Source organism: Danio aesculapii, chromosome 16 (genome assembly GCF_903798145.1).
Source record: "Danio aesculapii chromosome 16, fDanAes4.1, whole genome shotgun sequence".
Taxonomy (NCBI): Eukaryota; Metazoa; Chordata; class Actinopteri; order Cypriniformes; family Danionidae; genus Danio; species Danio aesculapii.
Window position 1 is genome coordinate 38,283,253 of NC_079450.1, and position 17,950 is coordinate 38,301,202.

Sequence of the window (17,950 nt, forward strand, 5' to 3'; positions counted from 1 at the left end):
CATTTCAACTACATGCTAGTTCATGCTAGAAACATGCGGACAGCATGCAAATCCATAGCAACTAGAACCATGTTAGCAACCTGGTATTTCATATTAGATGCATGTTAACAGCATACTAATTGGTACTAGAAACATGCTAGCCACAAGGCAATTCATATTGGAAACATGCTAGCCACATGGTAATTCATCAAAAATTTTAAACTGATATTGAGTTAGAATGTTGTTTTTGTGAAAGCTTTAATGAAACTAGTTCACATTTATTTTGGTCTTGCCAATATACTCAGCAGTTTAGCAGGATTAATGTTGAAGCTTATCTTATAAACATGTGATTTCGTATGGGGTGGCTCTTTAAAAGATGCTGGTTTTATTATAAACTTTATTTTATTATTATGTAAATTTCACATACACAAATCTAAATTTGCCAAAAGCAAACCTCTCTTCATGGTGCTAGAAAAATGGATTAAAATGTATAAAAAAGGGATTTCTAAGTCTAAAACGGTTAATATTTGCTCCTCCTTTATCATTTTTGCTTAAACATGTTTGTATACATGTATTTTGTGTACTAAAAGTGCATTTAATAGCTTTTGTTAATAATTAAAATTGAAAAATTTGAATTATAGAAATACAATGGTATGTAAATGTTAATTATGTACCCTCTCTTTTTCTTTTCTTTTTTAATTATTATTTTTATTAAAAACAAACATGCTAATTCATACTGGAAACATGTTGGCAATGTTAATTACTACTAAGCTTATGCTAATAGCATGCTGATTCATACTTATTCTACTATATATCCATACGTTTTCAAACGTTTCATCTATCCATATTTTTTCTATCTATGCCATTTAAAACTAAGCAAACTACTTCCAACAGGCTTTCTCAAGCCACCATAAAGTTTGCCCACAAACATTAACATTTAGTTAATAGTGTGTTGCTCAAGTCAAAGGCATACAATGTATACAATTACATGTCTGTTAATCATTGACATTTTCTTTGTTCGACTGGCATAAGATACTGACCCAGTCCCAGAGAGCACTTTCCAGCATCCACTCTCATCTTTCCAGCCTGGAGAGAGATGCTCTTCCACGCTTCCCAAAAGCAGAGGTACATCAACACTGCTAAAACTGCTCTCAGAGCCAACAACATAGCCGCCACTGACAGCACAGATTAATAGCAGCTTCACAGTAAAGCTCTCCTCCACCTGCCGCTGAGCTGCTGTGTTTTCTCTCTTTCAGAGGTCGCTCAGGGAGGTTCAGCAGATCCTCAACACCACCGAGGGAAACTTCCATCAGCTGGTGGCTCTTCTCAACTGTCGAGGCCTGAACAAGGTAAACATGGCAGCCTGTTTTTCACTTCAGCCAAGCAGTTTTCATGTCGCAACAAATGGACTCATGTGTTCTTGTTACTCTCTCAGGATTACGTGGACTCTCTGAAAGGCCTGTGTTATGATGGGATGGAGGGGCTGCTCTATCTGTCTCTCTACTCTTTTCTCTCCGCTTTGGGCTTCACTGCTATTCTTTGCTCCCTCCCTGGAGCCTGGAGGAGCTTCCACAGGTTAGCTGAACTTCAACTTCATTCCTTGACTTTGGCTAGTGCCTAATCTGCTGCTGCTTTCAGAAAAATCTGATTGCATTCATGCAGCAAATTCATTTGATGACAGCAGCAAAATGAAGGTGCAACATAAAAAGTAGGGTTGCGCTTTAAGTAAATGTGAATTTGTGTCTTCCAGATGGTTGTATGGTAAATGATTAGTTGTAAAGTTTATATTAATATTGTTTATATTAAAAATTTCTATTTTATGAAGCCGTGTTAGAAATGAAAAATCATCGAAAAATACATTCACATCTACAGAGGTCTTAAATCCTTTTAATTCGCATTTAGTTTTTCCAAATTGTTACATTTTTTTATTAAAAAATGTATTATAATTAAAAAATGTAAGCTATTTTCTTAGTATTTAGTATAGTTTTGTCTTTTAGCCATTTAGTATCGTTTTCTCTTTAAGCCAAATGCATTTGATCTGAAATATTTATTTGGGAAGAAATTGTACATGAATATTTAATTCATTTATCAAGATATTTTCATGGTTTATATAAACTCCCAAACTCCTTGCAGTTCTCTCACAAACATAGATAGATAGATAGATAGATAGATAGATAGATAGATAGATAGATAGATAGATAGATAGATAGATAGATAGATAGATAGATAGATAGATAGATAGATAGATGGATGGATGGATGGATGGATGGATGGATGGATGGATGGATGGATGGATGGATGGATGGATGGAAAGACGGACGGACGGACGGACGGACGGACGGACGGACGGACAGACAGACAGATAGATAGATAGATAGATAGATAGATAGATAGATAGATAGATAGATAGATAGATAGATAGATAGATCACAGCATAATCGTGTATATAAAAAAGAAAATCGAACACGGTGTCTAAAATTCTTTTGTATGAGGAACTACTTTCTTCCGCCATTCCTTCATATCTGCAGCTGACATCAGAACAGCAGAAACCATTGCTACTTCACAAACGTCACTTTAGAGCTAGTGTTTGAATGATTCTCTTGCATAATATCTAAAGTGATGACAAAACAGGTGATTTTGCTGACATTTTAATCTTATAAGTCTGAACGGCATGACATGCCATCAGTCTAGAGACATTTCCCAGTATTTCTCTGTTGCAATTGGGATATCGCAATAATTAATAACAAAAAAGCCAAAGCAAAACAAAAACTACCAGATTTATATGGTATAAATACAGCACTGAAACATACAAAAGAGAGAGATCGATTTAGAATGTCACTTACCAGTTTTATAATGATTTGATCAGCTGTAGTTTGAAATTTATGCCAAGTTTTTCCTCCCCTAAGCACTTATTATGTGGTCTCTCTCGCCATCTTGTGGCAGAATGTCAACAGTATTTGCTCTGCTCAATGGCAGGCTAATGGCTGCCGACGAACTGAATCTCTGAAATTATAAATATTTAAAATAGCCACTATCATTATTAATAAACTGCATAGTTGCAATCTAAACAACATTCTCACCTAAAAAAAGCCTCAAAAGTACATTATGTTGTTCCTCTACTTGTTATGTGGGTGGAGTAATACACAAGGGTGAAGAGGCTGTATGAGTGCTGATATTGCAGAATATCACACAGCTATCAGCCAATCAAATTCGAGAACCAAAATATGTATTTATATATAAAAATAACGGGTGATGCAGTGCCGCAGTAGGTAGTGCTGTCACCTCACAGCAAGAAGGTTGCTGGTTCGAGCCTCGGCTGGGTCAGTTAGCGTTTCTGTGTGGAGTTTGCATGTTATCCCTGCGTTCGCGTGGGTTTCCTCCGGGTGCTCCGGTTTCCCCCACAGTCCAAAGACATGCGGTACAGGTGAATTGGGTAGGCTAAATTGTCAATAGTATATGAGTGTGAATGAGTGTGTGTGGATGTTTCCCAGAAATGGGTTGCGGCTGAAAGGGCATCCGCTGCGTAAAACATATGCTGGATAAGTTGGCGGTTCATTCCGCTGTGGCGACCCCAGATTAATAAAGTGACTGAGCCGAAAAGAAAATGAATGAATGAACATAAAATAACACTGACCTGTGTTAAAATTTTTTAAAAGAACCATAGAAAAAGCTAGTTTTAGTTTTAAAACAACATTTAAACGACATTTAATTAGTGTTTTTGTAATCCTTTAGTGTTTTTTTTAAACATATCATAAATAATTACACATGTATTAAATATGCCTAAGAAGATGTTTTGATTTATTAACTATTGTTACACTGAATGAGAATTTCGTGGGTATCTTCTTGTAAATCATGGTAAAATGTATGATAGATTAAACGTATGAAAAAATACATCTATAGTTAACTTTGATTGTTTTAACGACTGTTTAAACCCCTTTTTTATTTGACCCATGTATTTTTAACAATTCAAGTTTTCAATTTTATATCAACCCTCCATTTACTTTAAAAAGTCATGTTTTAATATACAAAATATTGAACGAAACAATTCATCGGGAATGAACCAAGACTAAGGAATACACGTCATCCTAATAAGATGTCAGTTGTTTTCTAGTACGCATGTGTAACATTATCAAAGACATTAATACTCCTGCAGAACCGGAAAACATCATAATTTTAATGCAAACCAACTTACATGATCCTCTACATCAGCTGCAGCTGAGTGTTAATGGTGATGAGCTGCTGGTCTGCTCCACTCAGTGTCATATACATGTAAACCCTGACAGCCGCTCTCATCAGCAATGCACAGATGAGAGAAACATGATCTCAACTTAAAGCCATTACTGCTCAAATGCACTTCACTTCTGCTATCTGGATATGGTATTAATGTCGCCATCGCCATTAGTTCACAAAGCTCAGTCACTTACTGTTGATTCAGCTCCATTTGGTATATACCTACCAAGTGCCTGATGTTGGCAAATCCAATTTTTTGAAGTCACAGAGGCAGCCCGAAGTGTTTATATGCGGTAAAACGTGCTTGAACTCCATTTGCACAGGCAGAAGAGGGAAGATACATACATTACTGAAATGGCAAAGAGGAGCGACACAGATTAAAGGATTATTTGCCGCTCTGGATTGGGATTATTGCATTTCAAGACAATATCTGTATGTATATAGTCATGAGGTGCAGCAGGCAAACGCACAGGATATTCATGCACCTGTTAATTTACAGATTTTTGGGCTTTTCACTGCATGAAATTGACATTATTAATAAACCAAAAATGTTTACACCCAATGCTAAACGTTTTTAAAAATTTTAGTACAAAGGATTTAATGAATCATGACATTTTAACATCCAAACAACATTTGTGCATATGTTTAGTGTATAAGACCCATTGCTTTAGTTCAGTTTCTCAACCACGTTCCCGGAGGACCACCAACACTGCATGTTTTTGATGTCTCCACATAGGTAAAACAGGGGCTATTTTACTTGCTTCGAGAGTGAAATTAAAGAAAGATTATTCTTTTGTGGTTAGGATTAATGATTTGATAATTGATTTTAAAAATGTTGTAAATTATTTGGGATGTTTATTAGATAATAAATTATCAGGAGATGTTATTGCATGAAAGGTTTTTACGAGGAAATGTGGAAAAATTAAGTTCTTAGCAAGGCAAGCTGATCTGTTGGATGTTCATTCTTCAAAATTATTTGCAGGAGCTTTGATTCAACCCCATTTTGATTATGCTACCTCATTTTGGTATAGTAACTGCTCACAGAGTATGAAGGAAAAATTGCACAAGGCACAAAATAAATTAGTATGAATAATTAAAAAAACTCATCCTAGAACACATTTGCACAGAGTTTGTTTTTAAGAATTAGGTATGTTAACTGTTAGTAAAAGAGTATGTTTTTTGTGATACGTAAATTGTTTAATAATGTGGTTCCTAGTTATTTGGTGAACTACTGTATTTTCAAATGGTGAGGCAACAGCAATCATACAGTACTAGAGGTTGGGATTTTAATATTTGTTTATTTCAATTTAGAAGTGTAGTAGGGAAAAATATATACAAGTGCAATCATGTGGAACAAATTGCCAAAATCGATCAAGGAAATTAAAGATTTAAGGAGGTTCAAAAAAGAGATCAAAAGACGGTTGTTTGATGAGGATAGTTAGTTTGCATGGTGGATGATGATGTTTTATCTTATATGTTATTAAATTGTGAATAGGGTTACAGCTGGAAAGGCATCCACTGCGCAAAACATATGATGGATAAGTCCTTTCCGCTGTGGTAACCCCTGATTGATAGAGAGACTAAGCCGAAAAGAAAATAAATGAATGAAGGAATAATTGTATCTGTGAATAATTTTGTTCCTGTTTTAAAATGTGGAGGTATTGTTTGTTTTATGCATCAAATGTGTTTTGAAGCTGTACTTTGTTTTATTTAACAGCGAGGACCACAATGGAAACAAGCCCAGGGCTTTATTGCGTTTTTATCCTCTACACTTTTATTTCAAAATGTATGGGATAGTTGTATTTTTGTTTAGCTTGTCTAAAATCTGTCAAATAAAACTTCTTTTCAATTCCTTTGTCTATCGCACCTATTACAGGTCTTTCAGTGTCTGCTAATGAGCTGATGATCTGAATCAGGTGTGTTTGGTTAAGGAGACATGAAAAATGTGCAAAGCTGGTGGTCCCCCAGTAACATGGTTGAGAAACACTGCTTTAGCTGAATTATCTATAAATTCTCAGGTCAAGAAGCATTTTCTAGAACTATTGTATAATTTCAGAAAAAATAAATCAGAATTAAATGTTTTTCCTTAAAGTCTGCATGAGCCAAAGTTGCATGACTTTTATTTCTGTATGTTGATGTTCTTCCAACTGAAATGGAATATTGAGTAGGGGGCGGGGCTTTCTTTTTTAAGCATCATTTCCTTGTTGCAAACTGATGTCAACAGGGAAGGACCAACACTCCAAACGTGAAAGCAAATGGTCAGACTTTGACTGAATATTACCAAAACAAACGTTTTTGTCTTCAGTGGATTTACGTGCATGGATTAATTCGAAAGAAAAACAATGTGTGTTAGCAAAATAAACACTGTACATTTTTATATCACACCGATTTTAAAAAGAGCTAAACAATCTTGTTTTTTCAGGTTATTTTGCTTGGTTTAAAAAATAAAAACACTCAAATTTTTTGCAGATTTTTTAAATGTATGCATATCTTGGCATTTCCAATACTTTTAAAAAACGATGTTTGCTGCTTGTTCAAACTGCTTATTAAAAATGTGCTGAAACAACACAATTCTTGAGTATTTTTGAGGTTAACTTAATCGAGTTGTGTTAGGACAACATGAAAGAATTGTGTGGAACCCAGCATTTTTTACAGTCTAGGCTGTGTCCACCAAAGCATTTTTTTGTGCCGCAGAAATGCGAGTGCTGTTCTAAAAACATCCATGATCTGTGAGTACTTCTCCAATTTTCAAAGCATTTAAGACAACGCTCATCTATGCAGCTGCCATTTTAAAAATGCAACGCTTCCATTGAATACAGAATAAAATGCTCAGCTGGCATTTCTGCAGCACAAAAACACTTCGGTGGGCACAATGCAATATGAATTTGTTTTTGCGATAGTGCAAAATGTGCATAAAAATAGGTGGATGGAGTCATAGCTAGTAAATCTGATTAAAAAACGTAAGATTGTGTTCATTTTTTATATCTTTAAACATTTTAGAAGAACATGTCAAACTCATGATGAGAAAACGTGTTCCATTTGGAATTGCTGCTGCTGCTGTCTGCTTAATGTATGACCAGACTGAATTTACAGATGGACACTCCAGGCCTGCACACACACATTTATTGTACAATGAATAGTCCTACAGAATTTCCAATTACAGCTGTTTTCTGTCAGTTCACAGGAATTTTACAATTAAGGAGTGAAACAGTCATTTTGAATCTGAATCCAATGTTTCGATTTTTGTGCTGTATGTGCATATTTAAGTAAATAGTCCCCAATTTGCACAGGTGAACAACTTGTGATACAAAGAATGCCTTTTTAATGTAATCAATCATCTGGGAGCAGAATTATTGTAATGAGAATTGCAGTATCTGTATATTTTTAGATCTAAGTGTTTGTTTTGTAAATGCATGCATTACGCACATATTTCATGATGTTTTTCCATTCTTTATGTTCTATGATTGTTACCGGATGCCACAGTGATTCAGAGGATTATGAAGACTCGGACAGTGAAAGCGAGGACCCCTTCACTTCTCATCAGGCACGTAGACAGACGGCCACGGGCTCCCAGCGAGGGGCTTTGCCCCCCTTCTATAGTTACCAGGGGGCCGCCTGGACTCCCCCCTTTTCTAGCGCACCTCCATTACCGTGAGTAACACATGCACAGACACACAGACAGACAGACAGAATGAGCCTTAAACACATAAACCAACAGCACAGGGTATAGAGGGATAGTTCACACAAAAACGTTTATTCTGCCATCATTTATTTCCACTCCACTTGATCTAAAGCGGTTTGGTTCTTTCTTTTGTTCAATACAAAAGAAGATATTTTGAAAAATGAAAAAAAAAAAGTATTTTTTTGTTCCTAGACATCAATAATTCCAACATTCTTCACAATATCTTCTTATACATTCAACAGAAGAAAGGAATTGATTAAAGTTTAGTTACTTGAGTGTGAGTAAAGGATTCTTTTCGGTGAACGATCACTTTAAGGAATCAAATGTGAATTTTAACTGAATAAATAAAAAACTTTATATCTATATATATTTACACACACCTTCATACACATATGTATTGTGTATTATAGCTTAAAACGTTAGCTGGATATCGTACAAGTATTTATTATTATTTTCAGTATTAATTTCAGTTTATTCCAATTTTGTTGTTTTTGTAATTTAATTATTAGTTTAAATGAGTCTATAACATTTTGAAAAATCTATTTTTAAAGTTGATTTAAATTTGATTTATATATTTTCCAATAGCTTTTCTTTATTCATTTTTTCATTCAGGTTAAAAACAATAATACAAATACCATTACATATAAGCAGTTCTGAAAGATTTATTTATTTATTATTTGCTTGTATTTAATTACGCAACCATGTAATAGTTTAGGGTCATTAACTTTTTTTTTCACTAAATACACTAAAATAAACTCTATTCAAAACATTTTCAAAACAATTAAACCAAAATAATTTTATATATATTTATGTGTTTTGTCGATCTTCTAATAAGTTTGGTAAAAGAACTTCAGATTTTAGTTCCATGCTTTGCATCAAAGTTGTGTTATTAATAACCTTTGCACTTTTATAATACACACACACACACACACACACACACTTAAAACAAGTGCCATACACAGGTAGGGATGCAACGATTAATCGATTTCGCAATTATCCGTGCTTTAATTTGTCACTGTAAATTAATCATCAAGGCTTCTCAACACCGCGTTTCTGCACGGAACAAACTGCTGCAACTAAACAAAGTTATGCCAACTGCTAGTTTTGAGTTTATACAGCGAGGCTAATACGCACGCACACTGGATTAACTATAGCGGAGACACCTTAAAGCAGTGGGCCGTTTACATATTGCGTCTTTTACGTATGCAAGTTTGTAAGTTCCAATGGAGGCGCGGACCTTGCTCGCGCATAATGGGAGCGATGCGCAAGTCCAGTGCACTTCCAGGCATACCTAGTTGAAAGCATACAATATAGCAACAGTTCATTTAAATACTTAGCTAATATGTAGCTTAGATTTACATTAGACAAACACTACTATTTAACTTATTCTTATTATATATTTTTTTATTTATTTATACATTGTCCTGTCCTTTATTTTCAGTGTAAATTTATTACTTGCGTTTAAATGGCAAAAAAAAGTCACTTATTTTTAAGTCCAAAGAGAAATAGACTATTGTTTGTTTTTGATAATATTTTGTGCTGTATTATTTGGTTACTGAGCAGCAATAAATAACACTTTAAAATATAAGGAGTTCACATGGGATTTTCTAAACTAGCAGTGTTTTGAAATGAATGAATACATAATAATCATGATAAACGTTATTATTCCTTAGACTATAATCATACAACCAAAACCTATAATCGTTGCATCCTTATGCACAGGCAGACAAATAAATAAAGTTCCAATCACATACAAACAGGCAGACAGTCAGGTGTTAGATAGAACGCACAGACAGACAGACACAAACTCTCTCTCTCACACACACACACACACACACACACACAAACACACAAACACAGACAGACACACAGACAGGTCTATAAGTCAAGCACAGTCCAGCCAAATAACAGACATGAGTCCAGAGGTCTGTCTGTCTGTGTGTCTGTCTATTTGTCTGTCCATCATTACAAGACAGACTTAAATCCACCAATCAGAGACGATGCACAATATAGGTAAATCCTGCTCTCTGATGTTTCTATCAGAATCGACATCAGTCTTTTCAGGTCTACTGCAGTCAGCTGTGCTGTTTCTCTCTTCTCCCTGCTTCAACATTCCTTGTTTCTCTCTCAATTTCAATTATTCCCTTTTTTTAAAAACAGTATGTTAGATCTGACATGAGGGTCAAAGACGTACGTAAAAAGCATATTAGGTTTCATATAACTTAAAAATAAAATCTAAATATGAGTAAAATCATGTTCTACATGAACATATTCAATTTCAAATTATATATAATGTCTTGCTGACAAGTGGGTAAATGATGATTTTATAGTAACGATGATATTTTTGGGGTGTTTTAAAATGTTCTAAATACTAAAAGTTAAGGCAATGTTCATATTTGTGAAGTTTAATTATGAACTAATTTCGAGACGTGCTTATGATTGACCACAGCTGGTCCCGCATTAGCTAATGCATGATTCACCAATCGGATGATTCCTAAGAGTTCCCTACCTCAGTCATCTTCGGCTTGAAGAATCCCCTCTTCCAGCCCTACTTCTCCTTTCTTTTCCTCAATAAGGCGGCACGGCAGCCCAGTGGTTAGAACTGTTGCCTCACAGCAAGAACTTCACTGGTCCAAGTCTCTAACAGGCCAGTCAACGTTTCTGTGTGGAGTTTACACAATCTCCCTGTGCTTGCATGGGTTTCCCCCGAGTTCTCCGGTTTCCTCCCACAGTCCAAAAACTCACAACATAGGTGAATTGACCAAGCCAAATTAGCACCATAGACGAACTCTTAATCAGCAGTATATCTCTCTGTAGCAATCCCTAATTTATCATTCGCCATAAATAGCTGGGGAGTTCTCGAGACCTACCTGAGCTCAAACTCCACTCTCGCCCTGCAAACGGGAGGGAGCCTCGGGCTCCAGGATATTATGAGCTCAGGGCTCTCTCCCGTGACAGCATGCCAAACACACTTTATAATCAATCATCAGCTAAGTGTGAAATCTTGAAATAACATTCAAAGAGTAAAAAAAAAAAATCTGAAATTGATCTTCAAAATGTAGTTAAGCATGTTCAATTGTCTAATGTTGTTTTGTGAGACCAGATACTCTGAAATAACTAGTTAAAATGAATAGAAATTAAACAGTTTTTTAAATTTCCTTTTCTTTCAAATTTGTTCAATTAATTAATTAAGTATTTTCCTTCAGCTTATTCCTTTTTTTTCGTCATTAAATGAATAATCACTCATTTAAATATATGTATAATTAATGTTATGTATAATTTATATAAACTATTAATTTCAGCAGATATAAGTCTTAATAATCGGCTTGAAAATGTAGTGTAGTGCATTTCTAATACTGAATGTGTGCTGAAAATGTATGATGGTCACTTTTTGCTTCAAAAAAATAAAAAATAAAAGGATAAATCAGGCCCATAGCCAGGGAGGGTTTAAGACAAACACCCCTCACTGAGGTTTTCCCATACATGAGCTCATTTGTCTTATTCTTACTTCTATGCTGTCATAAATACACTAAAAAAATATGTTTGTTCAAACTACTTATTTAAAATGAGCTGACATAATTCACAACTCCTGAGTTTTTTTGGACAACTTAATTGTTTTATGCTCAATCCACTTAAATTTGTAAAAACTAATAACTTGATTTCTTCATGTTGTCCCAACACATTTCGATTATGTGGAAGCCAGCATTTTTTACAGTGTAGTAAAAATAACCCATCGAAAAAAGCTTTATGACCAAGCGGAGTCCTCTGTTGGCTGTCGATTTGGTGTGACTTCAGCTAATCAGTTTTGCCCAATGCAAACAAATATTTTTCATGAGTTCATTATCCAGCTGCTAGAAATTAAACAATCTGACATAAGTGAACAGTAGACTACGGTTTTCAAATTTAAAACAGATTCCTTTTTTCAAATGATATAGGATGTCATTTGTATTTTAAAAATACTTTTTTTTCATATTTCTTTATTTTAAATGTTGAGGAAATATATCTTTTTTACATCAAACATTTATGAAGATCATCTGACAAGCTAATTCAGCTCAAAATAGTGCTTAAAATGTCATGAAAAAGCCGTATTTAAATCTCATAATTAAATAGAAAATGTAGCGAATAACTGTAAAAAGCCATACCCCCCCCCCCTCCCCTTTATTAGGCTGTCTATGGGCCTGTAAATTCTAATGTTAAGACAAAAAAATGCCCGAACACGTCTTTGACCCATAAACATCTTTCCTCACTTCAATCACATTTCCATGTGCTTTAAAATATATTTATATTAAAATAAATCCATATTCTATACATTGATATTTATAAATTGGCATATTTGTATAGAATCCACTACTTTATCAAAACATTCTTCTCAGAAAAAGTGAAAAATGTCGCCTCTCTCTAACTCTCTTCCAACTTTTCTCTTCCTGGCTCCACCCCGGCTCCCGGCTCTGGTCCTTCCCTGCATGTCACTCTTTATTGTCCGCTTCCTCTCGTCTCCATTGTCCCCTTGACCTGGTTCCTCTCTGCTCCTCTCTCTTTCTTTATGCAGGACTCCAAACGTTTCCTCCAATGGCAACCCTGGTTATGAGAATCTGCCTTTGAGTGACAGACAGTCCCCACCCCCCTCTGTGAGTCCCCTTGTCTTTGTCGCATCACTACGATCTTTGGCCTTCTCAGAAAAATCAACAAGCAAAGATTCAAACAGACCCAAAGACAGAGCAGACCTAATGACCATTCACTAAGCTCCGCCTTAAAAAGTTACTGACCAATCGCTATTCGCCCTATTGTCATTATCCTGTGTAGAAGTTGAATACTACTGGGGTCCGTTCTTCGTACGTGGATTACTCAATTAGCTGGATTTGGTTGTTGAAGATTTGACACGATCCAGGATCGTTTCGTTCTTCAAAACTCTTCCGAGAGTTGTGGTCATAGCAACAGTTCTGGTAACTCAAACCTGCTTGGGAGCAGGCTCATTTCATATAAACAGGCAAAGTTTATACTGACAGCAAAGGTAATACTGAAAGTATGTACCAAATTCTGATATCTTCTTACAGCAGTAGTTATATACACTTGGGAATATAGTAAATAGTTACAATAAAAGAAATTATATATATATATATATATATATATATATATATATATATATGAAGAGACCCATTCTAATCCTGTTTATGTGAAATGAGCCTGCTCCAGAGCAGGTTTGAGTTACCAGTAACTTTAAAAAATATAGAAATTAAATGTAAGCAATCTGCACTCCGAAATAAAAGTACAATAACTGTCACGGGGGGGTTCTATTTCCAAGGGGTTTAAAGAGAACATTTATTATTATGGACTTTTTAGATACAAACGCTTACTATTTTAAGGTATCAGCTTTAGTACAGTTTGTTAATGATAATAGACATGCACATTATTCAACTGTTTTTTGTTTGTTTGTTCGGTTTATTTTTTTAAGGAATAATAATTCATGCAGTCATGCACATGTTTTGACAGCTAATATGATGGTGATGTGAAGTAAAATGACTAAATATTAAAAGTGTAAAGCCCACAACAAAGGTGGAAAGTTATTGGGTATCATATATAACAAACCGTTTACCACAAATTTTATATAATTTAGCTCACATGGATAATTGAATATTAATCAGATGATGTCATTACGCTGCTGTGCCGTCAGCCAATCGTTGCATTGCTAATCATGATTTCATGGATCAATAGATCTGTCCTTCAAAACACAAGCAGCGAACTCAGATCAGTTTATTTTAATATGATTCCTGGATCATTTTAATAAGATCCGGGATCTGTCAAATCATCTTAGATCATTTAAGCGAGGTACGAAGAACGGACCCCTGTTCAAAATTTCAAAAATACTGTTCACACGTTTAAGGTCGGTAAGAAAAGACCATTATTGTCTTGCGATTCAGAGTTCAAATCCCACAATTCTGAGCTTACGTTTGCAGTTCAATGTTTATGTCTCACTGTTTAGATTTTAAATCTTGGTATCTTGCAGTTCTGAGTTTACATCTCGAAGTTCAACATTTACGTCATGCAGTTCTACGTTTCAATTTTTACATATAGCAGTTACAGGTTTATGTTTCACGGTTACGAAATGACATCTCACAGTTCAATGTTTACATCTAACAATTCTAAGTTTATGTCCTGCAGTTCCCAGTTTAAATCTTTTATGTCTCGTAGATTGGAGTTTTAAATTTTACAGTTCCAAGTTTACATCTCACAGATTGGAGTTTACATCTCTAGATCTTACACATTCATCTCACATTTCCGAATTCATGTCTTTATGTCTCATAGTTTTGAATTTACATGTCATGGTTCTGAATTTAAGTCTCACCGTTTCTAGGTTACATCTCATGGGACGTTCACACCAGAAGTAAATAGCGATATTCTAGTGTAATTAAATGCTTGAACATTTTGAGTTTACTCGCTTTATTCATGTGTGCAGTTCACTTAAAGGTGCAGTAGGTGATCTGCCTAAATGCTAACCGGTTAGCATACTATCAGCATCGCATACTATAGCATACACAGTCCCTCCCCTGTCTAAAACCACGCCTCCTGAACTCACACCATAAATATGACAGAGACCCACTAGATCATGTCATTATGCAGTTGGCAAGCAAAACTTGTCATCACTCTCTCATTAGTCTTACTCTCTCATACGCTTTGTCCTAAACTACTGTATGCTCAGTGGTTGACCGGCGGGCTGCAAGAATTACACTTATTACTAAGCCATACCAAAGTCCCTTTATAGTCTTTGGCCATACTTACTTGCTATTTCAGACCGAATATTCAGAGTAGCGGTACATAATATAGAATATTGTTTTTTTTTTTCAAACATGAACCAATTTGAATATAAAACCAGTGAAGCAGGCTAACGTTAGGCGTAATAGCGCTGTTTACTCATGTTTTGTTATTAAACTAAATAAATATCGACATTCTCAATGTTGTGAAAGGTCCCTTATAAAACTGAAAGTAGTCACATCAATCTTTCGCGGGTGATTTCAGTGGCTGAACAACACTTCTGTGCATATAACCCATTAATAAAACAACACAATCTACATACACTTTGTGTGACTAAAATGTAGCATTTGTTTTTAGCGCTGTCACTCGTGTCCACGTGACCACGCCCCACATGAACACACATCGGCAGATCTGCGCGAACGGGTGCGTAGTTGTTCAAATCTACATTTGCTAACAGACAGTTTGGGCTACTTATCAGCCAATTGTAGGCCTGACAAATTTTGTTTATGCCTTACCCAGAATATAAAAGTACATATAAACACATTTAGATCATTTACTTTAATCATTACTATTGGACTCTGAAGAGACTTTCAAAAGACAAGAAGACAATCACCTACTGCACCTTTATTTCGCGTGTGAAATTCACTTCACAACAGATGCAAAATCACTCCATTTTCATTGCAAAATGGCTGACATGATTATGAAAGGCTGAAAAACAGCATGGACTTGTTTGGCACCATTTCTGGGTCCATCAGATCCTTCAGAGGTGCACCATAGAATACACAACACACGTCACTCATATAGTTTTGAATTGGGTAAAGTGTATCGGTCAATGTGGTGAATGAAGCCCCGCTTACTAGTACAGGAGCCAATCATCGATCGCTGTAGACTGACGTTTCTCTGGGGGAGCAGCTCGGCCCAGATGTGTGTTTTTTACGACAGTTTAGTGGTCTACAAACACACTGAAATGTCAGCGACTACTCGCTTCACAGACATAAGAATTATATACACACAAAGCTTGAAATCTCTACTTTTTTGGTTTGTAATCTGTATGAAACAAATGTGAGGTGCAGTCTGTCCTGTCAAACACATCATGACAGCAGCCACTACTCAAACGCCCATGAACTTGTAAACAAAGAGTCGCTGCCATCTCTGGAGGAGATTCACCATCAAGACCAAGTTGTGAATTACTTCAGAAGAGCAGTGTGATCTGCCGATCCTCATCCAGAGGATGATAATGTGTAGAACGGCCATAAATGAGTTTGGTGTCGTGATCTTGTTCTTTTTGAGTGCGCATGCGCATCAGCTCGGGAAACCTGAAAAATGCAGATTTAGTTTGATTCAGACGTTTAGAAACTTAACTTATGTGACGGTTGATGTATAATATTATTGGTGGTTCCAAATATGTGATGTAATCGTAAGCTTGACAAAGAGTTTTGGAGAATTTAATGTTTCGCTATTCAGACAGAATGCCCGAGCATACTGCCCGAGAGATGTTTCAAAAATGGCAGCTGAATGAAATGAATTGACTTAAAGTAAGCTGCTGATTGGTTAACATGGCATGGATGTCCAGCAAAGTTGAGATTTTTTCAACTCGAATTACACGTTAAGCATTTCAAATGCCTGCAACGCTTAATTCGCACCATGTAATTCGCTCCAATCGCATCATTCACTTAACATGTAAATCACTCGCGTTTAATTGCTTCATACGCATCTGGTGTGAACGCACCATCACAGTTCTGAATTGACGTCTCACAGTTCCGTGTTGACATCTCACCGTTTGGAGTTTACAGCTTTACGTGTTACACTTTCATCTCGTTTTTCCAAATTTAAACCTTTATGACTCGCACATCTGAATTTACGTCTCACAGTTCAGCTTTTACATCTCGCACTTCTGAACTTACGTCTCGCAATTCTGCTCTTTACCTTCACAGTTCTGAGTGTACATCTCTAAGTTTAACATTACGTCATCATTTCTGAGTTGAAATCTTTACATCTTGCAGTTTTGAGTTCATCCAACACAACCGAATTGACATTTTGCAGTTCAGCGTTTACATCTCGCAGTTCGGAGTTTAAATCTTTACACAAATCTTTACAGTTTGGAATTCCAAGTTCATGTCTCACAGATTTGAGTTTACGCCTGTACATCTCACAATTTCATCCCACATTTCATCTCAAATTTCACAGTTCTGAGTTTACTTCTTGCAGTTCGGATTTGAACTCTCTCAGTTGTGGCTTTACGTATCACAGTTCAATTTATTTTTTACTAAAGTATGTCAAATAAATAAATGCAAATAAAAATAAATGACTTTGCTTTCTGAAATGTTAACAACAGTAACTGAGAGTGGAGCTTAGTGAAGTAATTCTGTGAAAACTGTATGTTTGTATATATTCATACACAGGTATAGATTTAAACAATAATAACAATAATACTCTCTTTTCTCTTTCCCTTCTCTGCTCTCCTGAACTGCGGATCTGACTGGTGGCTTCACAGTACTCTCCCAGCATGCTGACTGGCTACGGCGGCAGTCAATCACACTCCAACCCCTCCCATTCAAGAAACATGTACTCGCACTAATTATTTTTCTGTATAGTAGAAAAGAAAGCTATATAGCCAGCTTTAGTTTTCATATGGATGGACACTTTATGAGACGAGAGACTAATTTAAAACATTACATGTTAAATATCCGTGCGTCAGTACCATTGAGTCATTTGGGTGTAACAGACTTACGAAAACCCCGTCACTTCCTCTCCCTCTAGTGTCGATCTGTACATAGCTGGTGGAAACAAGATGGTATTGACGTTATAGTAGTGCTCTATTTTTAAATGTATAACCACTTTATTTTGGAGTTTTGATATTGTTATATGTAGTCACAGAAACATAGTGGCGATGGCACAATTTCTTTGTATGATTATACAGTTTTCTCTTCACCTTTCTTTTATAAATATTTGACAGAACCCTATTTTATAAGTGGCGATGCTGTACTACCTTGTATACCCTCTGGTATGATTATTTATTTATATAATAAAATATATGAATAATGTTTATATATATATATATATATATATATATATATATATATATATACACATACAGTTGAAGTCAGAATTATTAGCCGCCCTTTGAATTTTTATTATTTTTTTTTATATTTCCCAAATGATGTTAAACAGAGCAAGAAAATTTTCACAGTATGTCTGATAATATTTTTTCTTAACCCTAACCTGCCTAGTTAACCTATTTAACCTAGTTAAGCCTTTAAATGTCACTTTAAGCTGTATGGATGTGTCTTGAAAAATATCTAGTCAAAT

General features: G+C 35.5%; 1 protein-coding gene across 3 annotated transcripts in view; it reads left to right on the top strand.

Moving 5' to 3' along the window:
• ttyh1 (tweety family member 1) overlaps nt 1–17,664 on the top strand; it is a 70,575-nt gene extending 52,911 nt beyond the window's left edge. Inside the window, exons 10-15 of one of the 3 annotated variants that reach the window (XM_056475887.1) lie at nt 1,012–1,104; nt 1,236–1,328; nt 1,415–1,554; nt 7,693–7,860; nt 12,441–12,519; nt 17,136–17,664. In XM_056475887.1, the coding sequence (XP_056331862.1) occupies nt 1,012–1,104; nt 1,236–1,328; nt 1,415–1,554; nt 7,693–7,860; nt 12,441–12,519; nt 17,136–17,219 (657 nt within the window). In that variant the 3' untranslated portion in view covers nt 17,220–17,664. The remainder of the gene's footprint in view (nt 1–1,011; nt 1,105–1,235; nt 1,329–1,414; nt 1,555–7,692; nt 7,861–12,440; nt 12,520–17,135) is intronic. The other 2 variants (XM_056475889.1, XM_056475888.1) reach the window with 2 other exon arrangements.
• The last annotated feature ends 286 nt before the right edge of the window (nt 17,665–17,950 follow it).